Source organism: Plectropomus leopardus, chromosome 8 (assembly GCF_026936395.1).
Source record: "Plectropomus leopardus strain MGB_pleo_1.0 chromosome 8, ASM2693639v1, whole genome shotgun sequence".
In the NCBI taxonomy this organism is placed as follows: domain Eukaryota; kingdom Metazoa; phylum Chordata; class Actinopteri; order Perciformes; family Serranidae; genus Plectropomus; species Plectropomus leopardus.
The window spans coordinates 36,281,222-36,303,634 of NC_142183.1; the positions used below are offsets into that span (position 1 = coordinate 36,281,222).

Genomic DNA, 22,413 nt, shown 5'->3' on the forward strand with positions numbered 1-22,413 from the left:
GCCTTCTATCAGAACAAGATCTGTGCTGCTACTGATTCCAGAAAACTGTTTATGGTGTTTAACTCCTTGCTTTCTCCTCCAGCTGCTCAGCCTTCCCCTACACTGACTCCAGACATGTTTTCCTCCTTTTTCACTGAAAAGGTGGCTGCAATCAGCAACCAGTTCTCTGAGCCTGATCGGCCCAGTCAGCTCAAACCCACTACTGCCGCTTCACTCTGCTCTTTCGCTCCTCTGACCGAGGATGAGGTCTCCAGACTTCTTCTGAGCTCAAAACCTACAACATGTCCTCTCGATCCAATACCCACCCGCATCCTGCAGACCATCCTGCCCACTATCAAACCTGCAGTCACACACATTGTCAATTCCTCCCTAAAAACTGGCACTTTTCCTGCTACTTTTAAGCAAGCCCATGTCACCCCACTGCTCAAAAAGCCTAATCTCAACCCCGCCCAGGTTGAAAACTACAGGCCAGTCTCACTTCTGCCATTTCTGTCAAAAATACTGGAGAGCGCAGTATTTAACCAGGTCTCTGAACACTTGCGGAACAACAACCTACACGACTCCTTTCAGTCTGGCTTCAGGTGTGACCACTCCACTGAGACTGCACTCCTGTCAGTCACTGAGTCACTGAGACTGGCTCGAGCGGCTGGTCAATCCTCTGTCCTACTGCTGCTGGACCTGTCTGCTGCCTTTGACACGGTGAACCATCAAATCCTCCTCTCCACACTCTCTGAGCTCGGCATCTCAGGTTCTGTCCTATGGTGGTTCAAGTCCTACCTCACAGGCAGATCCTTCAGAGTGTCATGGCGAGGAGAGGTGTCTAGGTCACATGGCCTATCGACAGGGGTTCCTCAGGGGTCGGTGCTTGGTCCCCTACTCTTCTCTCTGTACACCACCTCACTCGGTGCAGTGATCCGCTCCCATGGTTTCTCCTACCACTGCTATGCTGATGACACTCAGCTCTTCCTCTCCTTTCCACCTGACGACAGAACGGTCTCAGCTCGGATATCAGCGTGTCTGGCTGATATCTCCACATGGATGAAGGAACGCCACCTTCAGCTAAATCTGTCTAAGACCGAACTCATGGTCTTTCCAGCTTGTCCATCTGTTCAGCCTCGGATCAGTGTCCAACTTGACTCGAACCTACTTGTGCCCACAAACTCAGCCAGAAACCTGGGTGTCATGATTGATGACCAGCTGACCTTTAAGGTTCATGTGGCCTCAGTTTCTCGGTCCTGCCGTTATGCCCTCTACAACATCAGGAAGATCAGACCCTTCCTGACCCAACAGGCCACACAGCTTCTGGTTCGGGCTCTTGTGATCTCACGCACTGACTACTGCAACTCTCTTCTGGCAGGCCTCCCTGCATGCCCATTCAAACCTCTTCAGATGATCCAGAATGCAGCAGCACGTCTGGTCTTCAACCAGCCCAAAAGAGCACATGTCACCCCGCTGCTAATTTCTCTTCACTGGCTTCCAGTGGCAGCCAGAATCAAATTCAAAGCACTTCTCTTGGCTTACAAAACAATCACAAGAACTGCTCCAGCCTACCTGGAATCCCTGATGCAGGTCTACTCTCCTTCTCGCCCACTACGCTCTGCATGCGAAAGACGCCTGGTGCTTCCAGCCCAGCACGGCTCTAAATCTCTGGCCAGACTCTTCTCTTCTGTTGTTCCCAAATGGTGGAACAAACTTCCAAACTCTGTGCGTTCTGCTGAGTCCCTTTCTACTTTTAAGAGACAATTGAAAACTCATTTGTTCCAAGAACACCGAGGCACTTAACCTGACTCTTCTCCTCTTTGCCCTTTGGGGTAGATTAAGTCAGATGGTCCAAAACTCAGCACCTATTGATTATCTAGCACTGACAAAGTTGTGTGATGTTGTATGTTGACTGTTATCGTAAGTAGTGATACTGAGATTGTTGAATCTCAGATGCTGAGATCGCTACTGGTTATTACTTTGGTTTCAAAAAAAAAGGGGGGCTGTCGGCACTTCTTCTGCCACTAGGACGGCAATACCTGTGACCAATCACACCTGAAGCACTTTTGCACTTACTAAGGGTTTTTTTTCCTTAAGTCTAAATTCTTGCTTGTGTTGTACGTCGCTTTGGATAAAAGCGTCTGCTAAATGAAATTGTAGAATTGTAGAATTGTAATCAGAAGGAGAAGGTGGACTTATTAATGTACAGCCTATATTGTGCAGAATGTATCTGTAAGTTATTTATAATCCCGCAAATGCAGCAGTTATTACATTTGTAGGAAATTTTGTTTTATTTTTTGCAGTGGGCAACTGCTTTTATGTTTGTTGGAATTTATTATGTTTGTGGGATTATTACATTAAAAGCTGCAGATTTCCATTACCTTTGTGGGCTGTTATTATATTGGTGGGTGTTTCAGGATGTTTACTTGCATATGAAATGTGGAACAATTCCTCCAAAGCACTGTAACACTACAACTGAGGATGTTCATACTCAGGTTTATAAGCTTGGTTGTGATTTGCTGAGGTCTCTTTGACACTGCTGGTATATTACAGCTGATTATTAGTTGGTTGGTATTTATCAAAGATAATACTGAATCAGTTAAATTCATTTTACTTTGATTTTAACAAAAACTAAAGGATTTATACTTCTACTTAGAGACGTTTCTGCAATATTTTCCTTTTTCTGAGTTACATTATATTTTCATTGTTAATTTGCAGTGTAAAATAAATACAGTCAAACAAATATTACTACACCTCCATAAGAAACAATGGAAGGAGGAGATCTGGAGTAAGTTAAAACTCAGAAATTATGTTCAAATTGAAGAAGATTACTACACACAACCTTATTTAACATTAAACTTAAGGAGGGGACAGAGGCCCCTGTGGGCTCAGTTAAGACTGGTACCTTGCCTCTGGCGAGAGAAGTCGGTATGTATTCCTAAGGAGCAACTAATGTGTGTTTTGTGTGATGTGGAAGCTGTTGAGGATGAATTTAATTTTTTGCTCTTCTGCCCTCTGTATAGAGATCTGAGTAAGCATTTGTTTGAAAAAGTTCAGGCGTAATATGTTGAATTGGCTCTTTAAGGAGGAGATTTATGCATTAGCCAGATTCCTTGAAAATGCATGGACATTACGTCAGAAAACACTGTATCCGGTATAACTGTCTATTATTGGTTTGTATATTAAGAAATTCTCCCTGTATAATATATATTTTGTTCTGTGGACATATTAGAAAGGGCTACGCGACCATCTTTGGCTTTTTTGGGGTTTTTTTTGTATTGTTATCGTCAGTGTCTTATAAGTCCATGTGGGCTGGGCACAATTAAGTGCATGACACTTAAATAAAATAGTCAATCAACCAATCAACTAGTCTGCAAAACAGTGTCAGACCTGAAAATAGTTGTTGATTATGTTTGAATGTGTGCATGTGCCTGAAGCAGAAAGCCTGAGTTAAAAGAGACAGCTGATAACCTCCTTCATGTTATCTCTGAGTGAGTCTGCAGGGTTTGTCAAGCAGCTCAGACAAATAGAGCCTGGCTGTGTTAAACTTGCTTAGTGGTAAAGACCTCTGACGGGTTTCTTTGAGCAACATTTGCCCTTGCGGTTTTTCTGTGGAATGTTTCCTAAAGATTGTTGGTAATGATTTTTATTTAAAATTTAATAACAAATAAAAAATGGGACAAGGGAGAGGCTTCTAAACCCCATAGATCCACTGACTAAGCATGCAGGAGGTACTTGCCATTATGTTGTTGCTGCTGCTGTTGTTGTCTTTGGTTGTTGTTGTTGATGTTGTTGTTGACAGGTGGAGGAGGGGGAGGCAGGTTCGCCTCATTGTTGTGGTGGTGGTGATTGTTGTTGTTATCATTGTCATTGTTGGAGTTTTGGTTGCTGACCAGTGCAGAGGACACGCCAATCCCAGTTCCTGCACTCAGGCCCACCCTGGCACAGCCCTGTAACACACACACACACACACACACACACACACACACACACACACACACACACACACACACACACACACACACACACACACACACACACACACACACACACACACACACACACACACACACACACACACACACACACACACACACACACACACACACACACACACACACACACACACACATGTAGTGACGTTGATGGATGCAGGTCGTAGTCAGCCATTCAGTAGGTGATGTCATTGTACAGTCTGCATACATCAAACTTGATATCGTACCCAAGTTTATTAGGATCCATGTTGCACAGTGTAGCTGCACAAAATAAGATTGCTAAAATCCAACTGGTCTGTAGGAGATTTAACCCAGGGAAAACATACACAGGGTTTCCCGCATATTCATTTAGTTGTGTCAGTCCACCACAATATCTACATCTGGCATCACATGCTGATTTTCAGTGTTTGGAGCTGAACCGTTCTCATAGTAGTGAGGAAATATATAAACACCACTTGGTTATGCATTGTACCAAACTCTCTGAGCGCAGAGCCTACTGTGGGCACAGATGGAGCAGCAGAACACCAGGCAAAGTTTAAGTGAAACGCTGTTTTCAAAGACCCCCCAAAAAAATCCAAATTCAGAGAGGGGACACAGATTGATAAACCCGCCCCGCCCCCCTTTAAACAGTCCTCTGAGGTGGAGAGGGGATTCACTTGGTGTGTTCAAGGACAGGCAGCATCTCCTCATCAATTTCACCTAAAAACTTGACCAATATAGTTGTGAACTGAGACAACCCATATGTTGTCATTTTGAGTTTATTACATATACTACATTATGTGTAGCAATGTTTTTAGTGTTTGCAGGTTTATGTGTTTATGCAGACAAATGTTTGTCATCAAACCATCTCTCATTAGTTGGATGTATGCCCCTTGCAAGGCTGTGTGCTGCCATTTGTTTTTTAAAATGCTACACCTGTCACACGTGTTCTTAGCAGCTCACAATTGTTGGTAGGTCTGTTATTCTGCCCCTCTCAACTATGACAAAAAAGTTTTTAACAAAGTTAATGTCATAACTTGTTATTTTTCCTTATTCACTTGGATTGTTTGATCATTGATTGATTGAGTAATTTGGGTTTCATAACCTGACAAATTAAAAGGATTTATGTTATAATAACAGAGCAACAAGCAAACTTTTTTTTACATCTATGCAAATATATATGTTATATTTGTAAGTTGAATAAGTAAAAATTTCAGAGTTATTGAACATTAAGGAGTAGTTGCATTTATTTAACATTATATTTAGTTACATTTAGCTACATTTATACTGTCTTTCAGTTACATCTGGCCCTTTGAGGGCAACCATTATGCTGATGTGGCCCTCGGTAAAAATGAGTTTGACACCCCTGGTTTAAAGGATAAGGTTAGAATAATGTGGAAGTTAGCCATTCAGCTGCGATGGGTACGAATTAGGAGACAGGTAATTGCTAACTGCATAATGTCAGTGATGGTTCAAGCAAGAGGTGTGGGTGTGGGTGTGTGCGTGCGTGCGTGCGTGCGTGCGTGCGTGCGTGCGTGCGTGCGTGCGTGCGTGCGTGCACACAGCATGTACCTTGGGTGGTTCTCTAAACATCTGGTCCAGACAGATAAACTCCAGACTGGGCAGTAACTCGATGAACTGGGAGAAGGATTCCAATTTGATGGCATGACAGCGAACCAGAGTGAGATCAACAAGACGACTCCATCTGGACTGATCTGAGGGCACAAACAGGCACAACATAATAGTTACAAAGAGCAGAACCCTACAGCACTTTACGAGTTAAACAGTGGTAGGTTAACCCTTTGAACTCTGCAGTAGCGATGGTCCTTTTTGGAGCATCTTCACATGCTTTGCATTCCTAAAATCTGTACAACTTAAGATAAAAGCTTATGTAAGTTGACAAACCATATATAATAAGCCATATACCTTACATATATGATCATATAAAAAGTATTCAAACTGTCAAACTGACATTTTTCATCAGATTTTACAAAATAAAAAAAAACAAAACACACTAATATGAAAGGTTTTTTAATGTAGAAACATAAACTAAATATTGCTTAACAATTCAGAATTTATTATAACTATGTATGTTATTTCCTTTTTTAGACATGCTCACTTTTATTAGCAGGGTGCAAAGGCGCTGTGATGGATTCATCATTAATTTTTCTGGTGCCACCCTGCTTTTTTGTACCATCGTGGCAGGTATTGGTAAGAGTGAAGAGTGAGTGTGTTTTACCTGTGATCCAGTGGTGAGGGTTATGCAGGTGAGGACAGTTGTAGATGAGCAGGTATTTAATGTTAGTGAACACCTCGTTCACCACCTTGATGCCGATATCAGTGATGATGCCCGGGTTCTCGATGACATCAGCCAGACCGTACTTCACCAGCTCCGAATGGCTCATCTTACCTGCATTTACACACACACACACACACACAACATCAGTGCATTTTTTAACACACATGTAAACCAAACTTAGTTAAAATCAACATATTTTCATTTCACCAACACTGGATTCACATTTCAGAAGAGTGGCAATTTTCTACTGCAGACTTGTGATTTTTTTAAATGTTGAATTTAACACAATTTATTGAAATTTTTTTTGCAACATTTAAGAGAAGCTGAGGCAAGTTCAGTCATTTATGACACACTGGGCCCCATGCAATAAAAGATACACAAACTAATTTTCTCTTATTTTTGCTCATATAGCAGAAGACGGTAAAGGGTAGGTTTATTGGTCATTTTTTAAACAAAGTTTAAAAAACAAAATATCCAGGATTTGTTATTTTGTTAATGCCGGTTGATATTTGGGATTCACAAATGTTTTCTTATTCCTGCTCCTCTCTTAGGTAAGAGAAAATTGTACGAGTGGTCGAAAACATTCTTAACAAGATAAGAGAAAAACATCTCATTTTCACAGTCCACAAACTGTTGCCCAACACAACCAAAAATAAGTTTTACATTTGAGGAACATTTAAAAATGCGTGAATATCACTTAATCAGATGTAGAAAGAGTAAATATAATGACTGGATTACGACATTACAGGGCAAAAAATATACTACAACACTTGGTGCATTGATCCCACTTAATATAATTTCAGTTATTGTGTATCCCTCTGCTGACCAGAGCTGAATGTACACAAGTACATTTACTCAAGTACTGCACTTAAGTACAAATCTGAGGAATGTTTATGTTACTTGAGTATTTTAAACTCATGCGACTTTAAACTTCTACCCCAATATACTTCAGAGGGAAATATTATACTTTTAACTCCACAACTGTTATTTACTAGATAATTACATAACAAATTAAGATTTATGTACACAAATGAAAATATGCAAGAGCAACTGTAAATATTACTCTATTATTTAGAAAATTAATTAGCAAATATTTTTATAATTGCGTAAGTCATTTTTCATGCAAAATCATTTCATGGATCCAGTTTTTTCATATAAACTGAATGTATAAGGACTTGCCGTTTTCCATTTTATTATTTTGATAATACTGATTTATTCAATTTATTTTAACCTTTGTGCATGTGCACTTTTACTTTCAATACCTGAATACATTTCCCTGAAATCAGATTTACTTTAACTTTATTTGACAGTAAGCCTACGTCAGTTTCACTGCAGAAGTTCTTCTTACAGCCTTCCTAGCGTCATGTCTCCAGTTTTGCTCATGTGTCAGAGAGTCTTTGCACATGGCACAAAACCTTCCCTTATGTTGTGTTTAGGGGGCGTTACCTGTGCTAACAGGTATGATCAGTGGGATTCATCATTAAGCGCACCTGGTCACAGCCGATTTGGATAGTTCAGAGCATTTGGTGCATCTGGAGTTGACTTCTTATTTTTTCTCTTACCAGAATATTAAGAGAAAATATAAGAGAAATGTTGCTGCATGAGGCCTAATAATCCAAACACATTAAGGGAGAGTCTGATGAGGCTGCCAGTTATCATTCTGTCAGAATAATACAAACATGACTGGTGTTCTCTGAGCCTGGTGATGAGATTTGAGAGAAGGGACTAACATTGCAGCAGGAACTCATCCACGTATCCCAGATGAAGCGTCTCAAACTGAGGAAACTCTAGTTCAGCCATTTTGAGAGCTGAGAAGACTCCATCTTTAGTCAGCGAGGGCTGGATACGCAGCTCATGAAGCCTGGTAAACACATAGAAGTCACATCAGTACATGTACATGTTAGTTCCTATTAAGTCATTCAAACAATATTCTCTGCTTTAGCTGAAGTTTAGAGCCCTTGGGTGAATGTTGTGTTTTATATGACTTGAATGTTAAGGAAACTCTTTGATTATAATAAAACTTTACCTTTAAATCTGAAGTTGGTAACTTTTATTAAAAATAACTTTTTTTATTAATTATTTTATTTTATTTATTTAATTTCTCATCTGTACTTAAGTACTTTTGGTTGGAAGTTTACTTGAGTTTTTATATTTCTGTTGACTTTCTCTTTTACTCTACTACATTTCCTAAACAAAATGTATACTGTTACTCCAACACACATACAAGAGAAGGGAAAAGGGGGGAAGGAAAGAGGGGGGAAGCAATGGATAGAGGAAAGGAGGAATGGGAAGAAAACTACATTTTGTACTTTAAATCCTTTAAGTTGTGACAAAAGACTATGTTTTTCTTCAATTGTAATGCGTGCTCCACTTTTAGGGTGGTGTACATCTAGAAGAAATAAACTCATATTTTTGACTGTTTTTATGCTGGTTACAATTTTATATTCAGCATTTTTTTGTACTTTTACTTTTAATACTTGAGTACATTTAATATCATAAAACTACCTTTGAATCTCAAATTTATCAGAACCCTGTGAAAAAAATCATATTCCTCTGACTACTCTATAGAGTTCAGCGAGATAATCTTCAAAAGTGAACAACACTTTCTTCTGCTGGCGAACCCTTTCAGACAAGGGAGCCGGAGGTGCTGAAATGCTGACTAATTTCTGGGTTTAAGGACTCATTCCTGCACCACACCACTGTCTTGTAGCACTTCTTATGCCCCCAAATCCCCCCACATGTGAATGAAAACAACCAATCACTGTACAGAGTATTGTTGGTATGCATGCTGTGATGCATGACATCTTTGTAATGGAAAAATTGACATTTACTTTGAGACTCAAAAATTATGTATTTGAAAAATGTTAGAAAGGATGGACTGAGTTTATCAATTCACATAGATCAGATTTTAGGTCATTTTTCTCTGTTACACACAAATATCACTTTTACATTTGTAGTACATCTGTTTTTGTTTTGTTATCGGTTACTTGAAAAAAAAATTAAAAATCTAAATAATGATAATCTTTGACTTGAATAAAAAGTAAATTAAAAAAAAAAAAAACAATCAGAGAAGGTCTAGCCTGTGGGCGGTGCTTGGCGCTTGTAAATAAGTGTTTTCCTGTTAGGTAATTAAAGGAATTAAAGACTAGCTGAGCACCTGCGAGCAGCAGTGATGATGAGGTAGCCCAAGTCCACTTCCAGAGCGTTCTTACAGGCTCCAAACACAATGGTGTGAAGGTTACGAAATCCCCCTGGGACACACACACATAGAATCACAGAGAGGCAACAAAACATATAAACACTTCGTCAAAAAGTGTGGGGGTTAGGTGCACTCGACAGTTTTTTAGTTAAATATCTAAAATCGTAACTGGTAGTGAGACAATCCAAATCATCTGTCAGGACCAAATACAGTAAAAAAAAAAAAAACATTGTTATTCTGACTTATGGAGTAAAAGATAACATGATAAGGCTAAAAAGCAATGCAAACAAAAATGGAACATACAATATTTAAAATTCTTTCTACACAATCCTAGTGTAAAAAAATAAATTCCAATCACATAAATAAGTCATGATTTCATAAGTACTGTAGGAGCTGAGCTATTGTAATACTGGGCCACAAAGTCTTTGACGACAGCGGCACATGTAGATGCAGCAGCCAGTAGCTCCTCAAATACTTGCTACTTTCTTACTATATTTTTCAACAACATGGCCCCTTCTGCTGAAGCACGTCTTTTCTACAATAGAGAAGCACTTAGCATCAGGAAACATTGGGTTTGGACTGAACGCAGCAGACCCCGAGAGGATCCCCACCGGCAGCATGTGCCAAGCTGCAAGTCAGACAAGAGGGGAGAAACGAAACCGAAAGCACCAGACAAAGAGAGGGAGGAGAGCCAGCATTAGGGTGTGGCTGACCCGACTTGGACCCAGAGCGTCTCCTCTACCAAGCCTTCTTCTGGCTAATGTCTGGTTGCAGGAAAATGGAGTGGATGAGACGTGATTAAGATTCAGCAACGGGAGATCAGAGACTTCCCTGAGCATCTTCACAGAAACATGGTTAAACCCCTAACATCCTAGATCAAGCTGTTACACTGGATGAACTGACCTTGCGGGAGCCATTTGGACACACAACTCTGATGCAAATTCAAATAATGCACTGCAGGAATTGAATGATGCCACCAGCAGCAACATGCCCAAGGAACTGGGTGGAATTTTCATAGTAACTGCAGATATTAATCAACTCATCTTTCAACTCCAAAGATGTAGCAAGATCAAGGACAAAAGTAATTTTGTTTTTTTAAACTTTGTTTAAAAAATGACCAATAAATGTACCTTATACCTTCTTCTACCTTCAAAGATGAAAAAGATGAAAGCAAAGTCCACCTGCAGACTATTAACATACAGTCCCACTTTCAGCAGCAGTCTGATTGAACTACCATGAGAACAAGACACTTCACTGAGAATTATGTCACCATTTACTGTCAACACATGCCATGACAAAGGAAACTAGGACGGAGGTCACAGTGAGCTTGACCTTTGACCAGCAAATTCTGATCAGTTCATCCTCAAACTAAAGTGGAGGTTTGATCCGCATTTGAATAAATTCTCTCAAGGTGTTCTTTACATATCATATTCACAAGAATATGATGCCTGCAAGGTCACGATGACCTTGACTTTAGACTGTTGAGCACCAAAATATAATCAGACCATCCAAGGGAACATTTGTGCCAAATTTGGAGAAACTGCCTCAAGGCATTCATGAGATATCACGTTCACAAAAATGGGATGGACAAAAAGTGCGCATTACCCCTGCAAGGTGGGTGCAGAAAAGCGGTGCTCATACAAAGTTTACCACTGTAACGCCTCCCTGACACACCATGGCAGGAACCACAGGATGGCCATTGTTAGCGCTGCCAGCTGTACTGCATTGCTAGCCACTGGCATTTCGGCTCAGCCACCTCCATGTTTGCTTGTGACGTTCAAGGTAAGAGCTGTGTGCATATACTGTAAGTTAAACAAAAGTGTAAAAAAAAAAAGTACAACTAATGTATACACCCCCTCATTTGGACCAGCACTGAAATTTAATGGGTTCTTCTTTGATCCATGCTTCACTCTTCCACCAAGTTTCATGGAAATCTGTGAAGTATTTTTTGGTAATCCCGTTGTCAGACAGACAAACGGCACTGAAAACATAACCTCCTTGGTGGAGGTAATGAATCCTTTTATATTAACAGCCTGATAACAACTCACTGAATCACTTCTATAAAATATATTTTGTTCTAGTAAAAAAAAACACTTAGGACTGTTTATAAGCACATGCTCTCCTCACCTGACCTCCAGCTGTCCTCCACCACATGTTGGATCAGCCCTCCCAGGAAGGGCACTCTCACCAGCTCCAGCTGCTCCAGGTTCCGGGCTGATGCCAGACCAGTAACCAAGGGAACATATTTGAGCGAGTTGGTTGGCCCTGCACAGTTCCGCATGACAAAGGTCCTCAGGCTCACACACAGGAAGTCCTTAAACGGCTGAGGTTTGGTGAGACGAACCCACTTCAGGTAAAGGTGGCGCAGCATGGACACACACGGGATCTCCGGGACATTCACACCTACAATAAACAAGTCAATATGGTCAAATCACGTTTACATGGAGCATACTAATCTGATGAGAATTGCTTTAGTAGCCCAAACAGATTGAACATGATCCATATAAACACCTCTATCAGCTTTAACAGGCCAAAACTGATTCAAATTTCAAGCAGTTGCAGATAGTTTAAACTTTTTCATAAACCGATCAAAAGAAAATTTGTATTGTGTAAATGATGAAGCTGATATGAAATAAAAATATAAAAAAAATATGAAATCTTTTATTGCCCCAGAGGGAATTTGTCTTGCACTGAGAGCATAAAAAGACACAAACTACAAAAGACATCAGCAACCACACAAGATAACATAAATAACATGAATCAGCAAATTAAAAATAATAAAATACAATTAAAAAAAAAAAAATCATCAGCTGATTCATCTCTAGCTGTTTATCACATTATATTCAAGTTGTTCTTAATGACTCCAGGTACTGTACACTTGGGTCTTTTTATCTGAAACGAGTGCTGTTCTAATAACTTTATAGTTGTTTTGCTGTAGGTACTACATCATTTTGTACACTGGCGCTATATGTATATATTAATATTTGATATATAGTTGTTGCCACTATATGTATATATTAATTAGTGCTGGGCATAGATTAATTTTTTTAATCTAGATTAATCTCACTGCAATCCTGTAGTTAATCTAGATCAATCTAGATTAAAATTCTAGATTTGAATTTTGCCAAAGACATTCAAAATAATGTCTATCTATCTAAATGATGAAAATGCATCACAAACTGCTTGAGAAAGCTGTTCTACTACAATATTTGGTAAAGAAAAATAATGTTCCATAAGATTTACTTTGGTGTTTAACTTTTTTTTATTTTGTTAAACAGACATTTAGGAGCACAGGTTCTGTCTCCATGTGGAAAAGCTTTTTCCTGCTAACTGGAATGAACAGCAGAGGGCGCAGCCTCTGATAACATGACCCTAACTGAACTGTGGGCCTACATTAGAGGTCATGAAGAAGACCATTAACAGTCAGCAGCTTTGTGACACGGCTTGAGCCAATCACTCCGGTCACTCAGGCAGACCATCTCCCGCCTTGTTCACGCCCCCTCCGCATAATTCCACCAGGTATACATCCGCGCTTAAACAACAAAGTGAAATTGGTGCCTTGCTCACTGTATAGACCCAACTTAGTGAATAGTTTATCGCGCGATAAGAATCCCGCGTTAGTTAACGCAGCACGTTAACGCCGTTAACGGCCCAGCACTAATATTAATATTTGATATATAGTTGTTGCCACTAGTCCTTTGATATTAGCTTGGTTTTGTCTGAGCCGTAACAGATAGCAACCTCAAGCAGAGCAGGCATCTTCCTCGACCAGTCGAAGGGCGGATGCAGAGGAAACAAACACTATGCAAAGTACATCAGTTGTAGCTGTGGTATTTTTTCAAACTCTTCATCACAAACCCGTTCACTCACCGGATGAATTTACACACAGTATTTCTGATGAGTTTCCTGTAATGTGGAGGCATCAGCAGGAACTGTTTGTTATCTATTGTGATCCTACTCACCCACAAGATGAAGGGTCTGGATCTTTGCAGTTATGGGGATGGTCAGTTTGTTCTCCGCAGGAATGGGAAAAGCCCCATTACGGTTGCGGAACTTTCCCAATATATGAACCTGGGGCATGTAGTTCCATATGGCCTCCACCAGCTCCAGATGGGACGTCTCCACACCCTGAGATGAGGTCAAATAAGGTTATATGACAAATGAAACCGTGTGACCTTGTCTGTCTCATTTTTGTGAATGGAATAACTCAAGAAAAACTTGAAGAGTTTTTTTTTTCAAATTTGGTACAAACGTTCACTTGGACTCAAGGCTGGACTAATTAGATTTTGGTGGTCACAGTGACCTTTTATTCTTGTAAAGCGATTTCTTAAAAACACCTTAAGGGAATTCCTTCAAATTTGGCACAGAAATTCCCTTGGACTCAGCGATGAGCTGATTTGAATTTTGTGTTTATTGGTCAAGGTCACTGTGACATTGTTTCCATCTCATTTTCACAAACGCAAAATCTGATGATGGCCTTGAGGGAGTTTCAAATTCCAAATTTACCACAAACATCCACTCAGACTCAAAAATGGACTGATCAGAATCTGGTGGTTGAAGGTCAAAGGTAAAGGTCACAGTGACCTCATGAATAATGTTTTTGGGCATAACTCAAGAACCTTGGGTTCACGGAGGCACAAAACCGCATGGCAGTATGTCTACTTAACTCTGTGCCTTGGTCGGATACATGACAAGTAAGGGTTTTTTGTTGTTTTTTTCAAAAGTGAAACGATAAACATCCCAGCTTCTACTAACTTAATTTGTGTTTGTTAAAATTTATCATTGCCAACAGCTAAAAAAAAGGTTCTGAATAGGCTGCTCGCTGCTTAAAATGTCTGGCCCATTGACATTTCCTGGTTTTAAAATCCAGCCCCATTGAATCTGTCATTGAATAGCCCTCCTCTCGACTCTCTGGGATGATCAGTTTAAGTGCATCTCACTGCAGCAGAATATCAATCTCACATTACATACTGACCAGCAGATTGGGACAAGCCTGCAGTGCCTCCAGAACTCCGGGAATACTGAAAGCCTCGTAGCCTCTGACTCGTCTCCTCTCAAGGTATCGTGGGTGGAGGCCATAGAGCTGCTCCAGATCTGGCATCTTCTTCAAAAGGAGCAGAAAGCTGCTGTCTGTGAAGCCTGAACCAGAAAACACCAGAAACACGATCAGAGCATTTCCTCAGTATGTATCAAAACAGCATCATCAGTAGAACCAGCTGAAGGATGCTCATACATGAGCACAAATATCTCAGCTTGTGATACCTGTGAAATAAGCTGATATACACATGTAGTAAACCTGTCTAAATACACTCAGCAGTGCAACACAGTCACACCTCTTCTGTGCTATGGCAAATTCCTTCTCAATATCTGCCTCCAGAGCTCTGCAGCTAGTCCAGAAGGCTGCTCCACACCTTGTATTCAAACTTCCCACGTTATCCAAAATGGCTTTGCTTCTCTGTTCCTATAGTGGTTCACCAAGGCAGCCGACATCCAGTTCAAGACTCTGATCTACCACCGACTAAAACTAGACTTTTAAAATCAATGTAAACATATTTGTCCGTCTGAAATCGGACTAGGAATTTCTCAAAACCTGACTAACACTACCAGGAAATGTGACTGGAAGTTGAGCTGTTCCATCATGTCAACACATCGGACTCTAACCAGACTTGGTGTTCTGTGCATGCTCCTAGTCACCGCGCCTGCCTCCCTCTGTGGTTAGGGATAGGGACCGTTTGTTACTTGTGACGCAGCATCAGGAGCAATTTGGGGTTCAGTATCTTGCCCAAGGATACTTCGACATGTTACCCTGAGGAGCAGAAGATCGAACCACTGACCTTCCGATTAGAGGACAACCCGCTCTACCTCTGAGCCACAGCTGTGTACATGTACATGACGCAACGGTTTTCTACCCCAAAGTTATCATAAATAAACAGTTATGATTGAGATGCAGTCTATATCATAGACTGGGACAAGGACAGTGGTCCAATGAAATGGCCTCATTGAGCAATAACTATAGCTCCATTAAATCGTACATCGAAACATACTCAGTGTCTCAACCCTACACTCCAGCACGAGCATTGAGTATGATTTATACTCTTTATGGCTCCCTGACACAAGGTTCTCTTTTTGTGTCAAGCACAAGCGGTCTGAAAGAGACCACAGGGACAGTTAAAATGCTTTAAATTCATTATGTCAGTGTCCGCTAACACTCAATGACTTCTTGATTATCAACAGAATAATTTGTTTGTACACCGGCTGTAAATTCTGAGCATGTTGCAACAGACAAGGTGTTGAACTAAACGTTGCTATAAACGCTTACAGCTTGAGCGCTATCAATGGAGGCCTGCGCCATGATGCTAGTATAAACAAAACTTCATGCTATTCTACTCCTGGACAACTGGACATCCTGCTGTCCCGAGGAACCTGTGATCTTATTTCAGCCAAAGCTCTTCTCTGGTCTTGGCCACAGTGGTGGAATTTAACCCACACTGAAGTCAAGACAGCGCTGCCCATCTTTCACCAAAAGCTGAAAAACACCTTTTCAGGCAGCATCTCCTTATCACATGACAGAACTCTCATTTCTTAAAAGTTAACTAGAATTACTGCAACGTGTTGTATGCCACATTACACTTGAATAATTCACATACACCTTCTCCCCAGCAGCACAGAGGAGGATTGGGTCACAAGACTGGGACAGACACAAGGTCACAATAACCTTGACCTATGACCACCAAATTCTAACCAGCTCATCCTTGAGTCCAAGTGGATGTTTATGCTAAATTTAAAGAAATCCCCTCAAGACGTTCCTGAGATATCTCTTTCACAAGAATGGGATGAAGGGGTGGACATCCCAAATACATAATGCCTCTGGCCTTAGCTATTGCTCGCACAGAGGCAAAAAAACCTTGTGCTGTAAGACTGGACACTAAACATGCTCTCAGTTGTTTGTTTGTTAGAGATGAGGTGATTGTGCTGCAAGCTCTTACCTGAAGGCATATACTCCCACCACCGACCAGCGCACAGATCCACTACCTTGACCACTCGCAGGTACAGAGTTACAGCTTCCCGAAGCTTTCTCGACAAACATTCCATACACATAATGTCCTTCATGGGAAGATACCTACAAAACAAAACATGTAGACACTTTAAAACCCTTTGCACCTTAGGTTAAGGTCAAGGTTCAAGGTGCCAGAGTGAATAAAACGAAAAAGAGTTGTTTTTTTAATAAAAAGTGCCAGTGAAGGATGCCCCGCATCCCCCGACAGAGGTCTTAGCTAAGAACCTAAAACCCTAGAAATGTCCAGATTTTCTTTCAATATCTTAAAGTCTAAAGACATTCTAAAATTCTACAAATGTCCTCAAATTTTAAATATGTACAGAAATCCAAGAAATGTCCCAAAATCTTAGAAAGTTTCTAAAATTCTAGAAACATCCTAAAATCCAAGAGATAATCGTAGATCCTAGAAATTACCGAAAATCCTAGAACTGACATACAGTCCTGGAAATCTCCTAAAATCCTTGAAATGTCCTAAAATCCTAGAAGGGTCCTTAAAGTCTAGAGATGACCTAAAATGCTAGTAACATCCTAAAACCCAAGACATGTCCTGAAATTAAAAAATTGTCCTAAAATCCTAGAAACACACTAAACTTCTAGAAATGTCATAAAATTCTATAAAGGCCCTAAAAACCTAGAAATGTCCTAAGATTCTACAAATGTTCTAAAATCTGAGAAACGTCTGAAAATCTGAGACACATCCTAAAATCCTAGAAATGTGTATGGGGCCATTGCAATTGGCCCCTTGCCCCCTGTCATAGTGCAAAAGTGGCCCAGAGGCAAAGTAAGTTGAGTATCCCTGTTCCAATATCTTTAGGTAGAATGCTGCAAATCAGGAGGCAGGACTGCTTTAAGGTAGTACTGGATTTTTTAAATGATATTTGCATCAATGTACAGATTAAGTTCCTTGATTTTGAAATTGTAACTGTGATGTCAACTGTATCCTTACCTGTACACAGTCACATCGTCGTGCTGTCATCCTACTCATGGTAATGGGCTAGCAAGATATGTGATTAAAAAAAGCTTACCCATACTGTAGAGCCACAGCCAGCCTTAGAATCATTAGTTAAGTAGAGTGTAGGTGAAGGGCAGGTGTTGTACCTGAATATATGACAGAGGACTTCATGGGACAGCTCATTGATGTAGTCTTTGGGCTCAGTAGGTCTCAGGACCAGTTCCCCTCCACTGCTGCCCACTACAGGCTGGAGTTTAGAAGCCTTCCTCCTCGGACCCATCACTTGTGCGTCACGGCCCAGGTTTACACGCACACACATACACACACCGCACTTTCTCCCTCCTGCAGCCTGGAGGCTCTATTTCCTGAGCATGAACTTTAGTTCTGGACACAACACCACAGAGGAAGACATGTTAATAGGAGCAAGGGGACAGAGAGACAGGGGCCCAATCCCAAACCACTCCCTACCCACTCCAACTTTACTACCAGTGTCACTCAGTAAAATAAAAAGAAAATAACGGTGTGATAATGGGACGCCCTCTATACTCCACCGAAGGAAGGAAGCAGAGGTAACCATAGCGATGGATGGACGCGCTATGAAGTATATTTCACATATTTTCATTCATTTTTATGTAGTTTATGCATGCATACAGGCATCTGTGGGTTTACTAGAAGTCAAGTAACCATAGGGACATAGTGATATTCTCCTCTTTTTTTTGTTTTATCTTTTACCACTTTAATACATTCTGTGATTTTGATTGGGACTGTAAAGTCAGCGTGTGGCAAAACAAAAGTGAGAGTGCTTAATCTAAAATACCTGACAAAATAGAGAGGTGGAACTCACATTTGTATGTTGTTTGTTCCATTCTCCTGATTCATGTGCGCTTCCAGCTATGACCATCTTAAGCCTGCAAAGGTGGAGACTCGCTATTTAAGGGGTTAACAGTCGAATTCCACTCCACCTTAACCGTTTTGGGACGTCACTTAATATGGCGAACGCGCAAACAGAGGGGAAGTGGATAGGGTGAGGGGATGGGGCCAGTTTGGGATTGAGCCAGAGAGTGCTTTTCATTTGCCTTGTTTAATGTCTCCTCGATCCTCCAACAACCTTGAGACCTATCTGCTGTTCCATCATGAAAAAGGTCTCACTTCTTTTATTTATGCCCGAAGTAGGCATGAGTGCAGAAATGTTTCATCAGACCAACACACCTTGACTGGACACTGCAGCTCATCAGGCTGAAACGAAACCACATCACCACAACATGCAGTTATACAGCAGGACAAATATCACAAACAGCTCAGATACAGTGCCAGACTGCTCCAAACTGACTTTGCCTTAAAAGCAGTGGATTTGTGTTAACTATAGGTTAGGCCAACACAGGAACCATAAAACATCTCTCTGCATACAGCAGAATGGTTTTGTTTGTGATCCCATTCTGTCATTTCTACTTTTAACATGCATTATGGATCATATTATGTTCTGGGAGAGTAGGGGGGTCTGATGTCTCCCAGAAATAAATCACATTTTCATTATCTATCCAAGTTCTTTGTAACATATGGTGCTAATAATCTCTGTAGGCTAGATAAAACCAGACATTCCACTAAGAGATTGGCTATATTTAGGCTATAAAATTTCCACATTCAGGTCTCTAAAATAATTTCAACACATTCAATACAAATCATAATCTGGATTAGTAATTTTTTTAAAAAAAACATTGACAAATACTAACGCATTTATAAAAAATTCAAAACAAATTAATAAAAACACCTTGCTGTCAGTAAAAAAATTCCTTGCTTGTTGTCAGTGTCTGAGCTTCACCCCAACTGATATATCATCTGATATTGGCCCATCACAGATATATCGGTATCATCTTATATGTTGTCTGAAATGCACAACATGAAAAGTGTATTTTTCATACAACATATTGCAGAAAAAGATGCTTAGAGTAATTTTGGATTATAAATGCCAATGAAGTTCACGGTCTCAGTGCACTGATGTCATTTTTGACACAAAAGTTTATTGTTAAGCTGCAAAATATCACAAACTGTTTTGATTGATCAGAATGCAGACATTAATGCATGTGATGATGCTTGTCATAAAGATAATTTGAAGGCGTTGAAATGTAGACAATCATTAAAAACTGGAGCACTGGCAGTGTTGTGCACCTCTGTGCATCAAAACTGTCTGTGCCTCACATCTTACATGGGAGGGACCAAGACATGAGGAGAGGATGCAAGTGTGGAGGAAACAAGGAGACACTTCAGACAAATGAGAAGCACATGGAGAGTGGGTAACATGCACAGTTTCCTGGTTGCTCACAAGTGGCTAAATAAAGCTCCAGAACGTCATCATGGTGAGCTGCACTGAACACGGCCTTACAGCCTTGTTGTTGTGGGGTCATTGAATAATGCAACCGCAGTGCAGTTTGATTATGACCTATCATAAGCTTTTTACTTCTAGTGATTGCATTTAAGCTTCAAAAATCCTGAAAGTGGTGTTAAGATTATCTAGATGGAAAAACTTGTATCATAAACATTTGTTGACCACAGATCTCACTTTTTGTGATAATCCAAAGTAAAAATTCTGTAGGCTTTTAAATGAGGGAAACAGGACAAAGGTAACCTCGGTGTCAGCCTACATAAAATCATCATACAGGGGGCACACTGTTCGTTTCAAAGCCTGGCACCGTTCCTGTTAGCTTTCCGTAGCTAAGCATGGATATATTAAGAAGATTTGGATACAGCATGGAGGTGGGGCCCCGTTCATTCCTATGAGAGCTGCACAATAGTGCTTGAAGCAAAAAGAAAAAGCTATTTTTCTGCAGTATGAAATTACCCTTCTGCATTACTAGGCCCATGAGGCATGCACGCTGGGGCAGAGCGCGGCCAAGTGGCTAACTTCCACCAGCAGAGCGACTGACCTCCAGTTTAGTGCTTTGCAAGCTTTAATGGAAGTCTAAAACATTTACTCTTGTGGCTCTTTTAGACTTTCCACAGACATTTTCCATTTACTTACATTGGGAAAGAGATGTCGGTAAATCAGTGTCTTCAGTGTCCCATGAAATGACTCATTAAACAATCTAGATTTAAGCCATCCAGTTTGTTAACATTTGGAAAGCCTATGAGAGCTGCAATATTAAATTCTTTAGACCACCATTCAAAGTAGCAAAGCACCAAACCAGATGTCAGTCACTCTGTAAGCAGAAGTTACCAGCTGGAGCACACTTGACCACTCTTGGCTGCTGCAAGTCTCTAGTGCGGATGTCTCATAGGCCTGTAGGTCTAGGTATTTTATAAAGAGCTTTTCTTGCTTCATGCACTATTGAGCAGCTCTCACATGAATGACCATGGTCCCTCCTCCAAAGCAGTATGCAGTCTTTCTTAATACATCAATGCCAAAAATGGATGTCCTAGGATGCTACCTGATTGCTATTCGCTACATGCACCTGTTAAGTGACTGGCTGCCTGGACATTGCTGTTGGACACTGCTGGACTTCAGCTCTCTCTGCTGGAGTCGTGGAATGGAAGATGACAGCAATATACACGAACCAAATGATCTTACAGCTGGAAGTTTCAGCTCTGTCATCAGAAACAATCTGCAGCATCAGGCTCTTCAGCTGCCTGACGCTTAGCTGGCCTCACCAGATACTCAACAACTTCAGTTACTTCACACTAAAGCAGAGATCTTGTGCAGCTGTTGAGATGACACGACACGGTCTGACGTCACGGCAGTTGCACAAGTTAAAAACGTTCCTGATCACAACACCTGGTGGAAGTTTAGTGTCTTTAGTCAGGTTATATTTCATGCATGCCTGGTGTCACTGCTGATGTGTGACGGTGCAGCAGCTCACTAATGGACATCTAGTGACCGCGTGTCGCTTTCGATGTTAAGCTTTGAGCAAAAACACAAGAAGATAAACAGCATTCTCCATGTTTGTGTGAGCCAACTGACACGACAGGACTTGTTTACAAACATGTGTCCCTTTAACGTGTCCACACACGATGAGGACGGGCATTAAAGCTGAAGGAGCCCCTGTCCACCGCACCTGTCCTGTCACACACCTTTAACGCTATCATGCTGTAAAGTTCAGTCTGCTCTTTGTCAAAGCTAGCTTACTAGTTAGCATAGCCACAGCTAACACTGTACACAAAGACAGAAGCAGCTCAGTAAACAGCACAGCAGACAAAAGGACTCACTGTGTGCCGCCTGATAGAAGGCCTGCAGCACAGGAGCTCACCTACCGGCATTTCTCGAGCCTAGCCGCGGTGTTGTGTCTCTTCAGCCATCCTGGGAGTGATTTGCTAAACACTGAGTTGCGCTCATGTTGCGCTCTAGCACTTGTTCTTCTTCTTCGTGTTCATTGGCGGAGCGCAGCTTGACGTATAATGTTCATACTGCCCCCTGCTGCAGGGGAGGGAAACTCCTATCACTTTAAGCACGGATACACAAGTCTGCTGGAAAAAAACAGCTTATGCTGGTAGCCAGTTTCAGCTGGTGGAAGATGGTCTTATATTATCCAGTTCTTGCTGGTCTTTGGTGTGAACACTTCCTGGTTCTTGCTGGTCAGACATGCTGGGGTGAGCAGCCTGTTGAGTTGCACTTATATCTTTATACATATCCCATGTACACTTAACCCTCTATGGTACGCACTATGATCCCAGTTGGTAAAAAAATGTTTGGGGTGTTTTTTTGTCTTAAAATAGACCAAGTAAACATAATGAAGAGACATTTTCAAAAAATATTATTTTTTTAGTAGTTTTTAGGGTTCGTTGCCATATGGCAACACCATACCATAATGGAAAGTAATGAAAACATGAGAGTTTTGTTTAAAATTGTATGTAACATTTATTTTAAAACTCATGTTATAGTATAAACAATCCCCAGTAGCCTGAACAGGCATCAAGTACTGGTAATACCTGTCACTTCACTTTCATCCTCACTGTCCTCCCTCT

At 40.9% G+C, this 22,413-nt stretch overlaps 1 protein-coding gene across 1 annotated transcript in view; it reads right to left on the bottom strand.

The window, feature by feature from the left end:
- Positions 1-21,842, bottom strand: part of fbxo38 (F-box protein 38) — a 47,160-nt gene extending 25,318 nt beyond the window's left edge. The window contains exons 1-11 of the mRNA XM_042493131.2: positions 21,703-21,842; positions 17,607-17,844; positions 16,438-16,571; positions 14,427-14,590; positions 13,414-13,579; positions 11,579-11,854; positions 9,410-9,503; positions 7,983-8,113; positions 6,193-6,363; positions 5,526-5,668; positions 3,719-3,929 (exon numbers count right to left, since the gene is read on the bottom strand). Of these exons, the coding sequence (XP_042349065.2) occupies positions 3,719-3,929; positions 5,526-5,668; positions 6,193-6,363; positions 7,983-8,113; positions 9,410-9,503; positions 11,579-11,854; positions 13,414-13,579; positions 14,427-14,590; positions 16,438-16,571; positions 17,607-17,779 (1,663 nt within the window). The 5' untranslated portion in view covers positions 17,780-17,844; positions 21,703-21,842. The remainder of the gene's footprint in view (positions 1-3,718; positions 3,930-5,525; positions 5,669-6,192; positions 6,364-7,982; positions 8,114-9,409; positions 9,504-11,578; positions 11,855-13,413; positions 13,580-14,426; positions 14,591-16,437; positions 16,572-17,606; positions 17,845-21,702) is intronic.
- Positions 21,843-22,413: the final 571 nt, after the last annotated feature.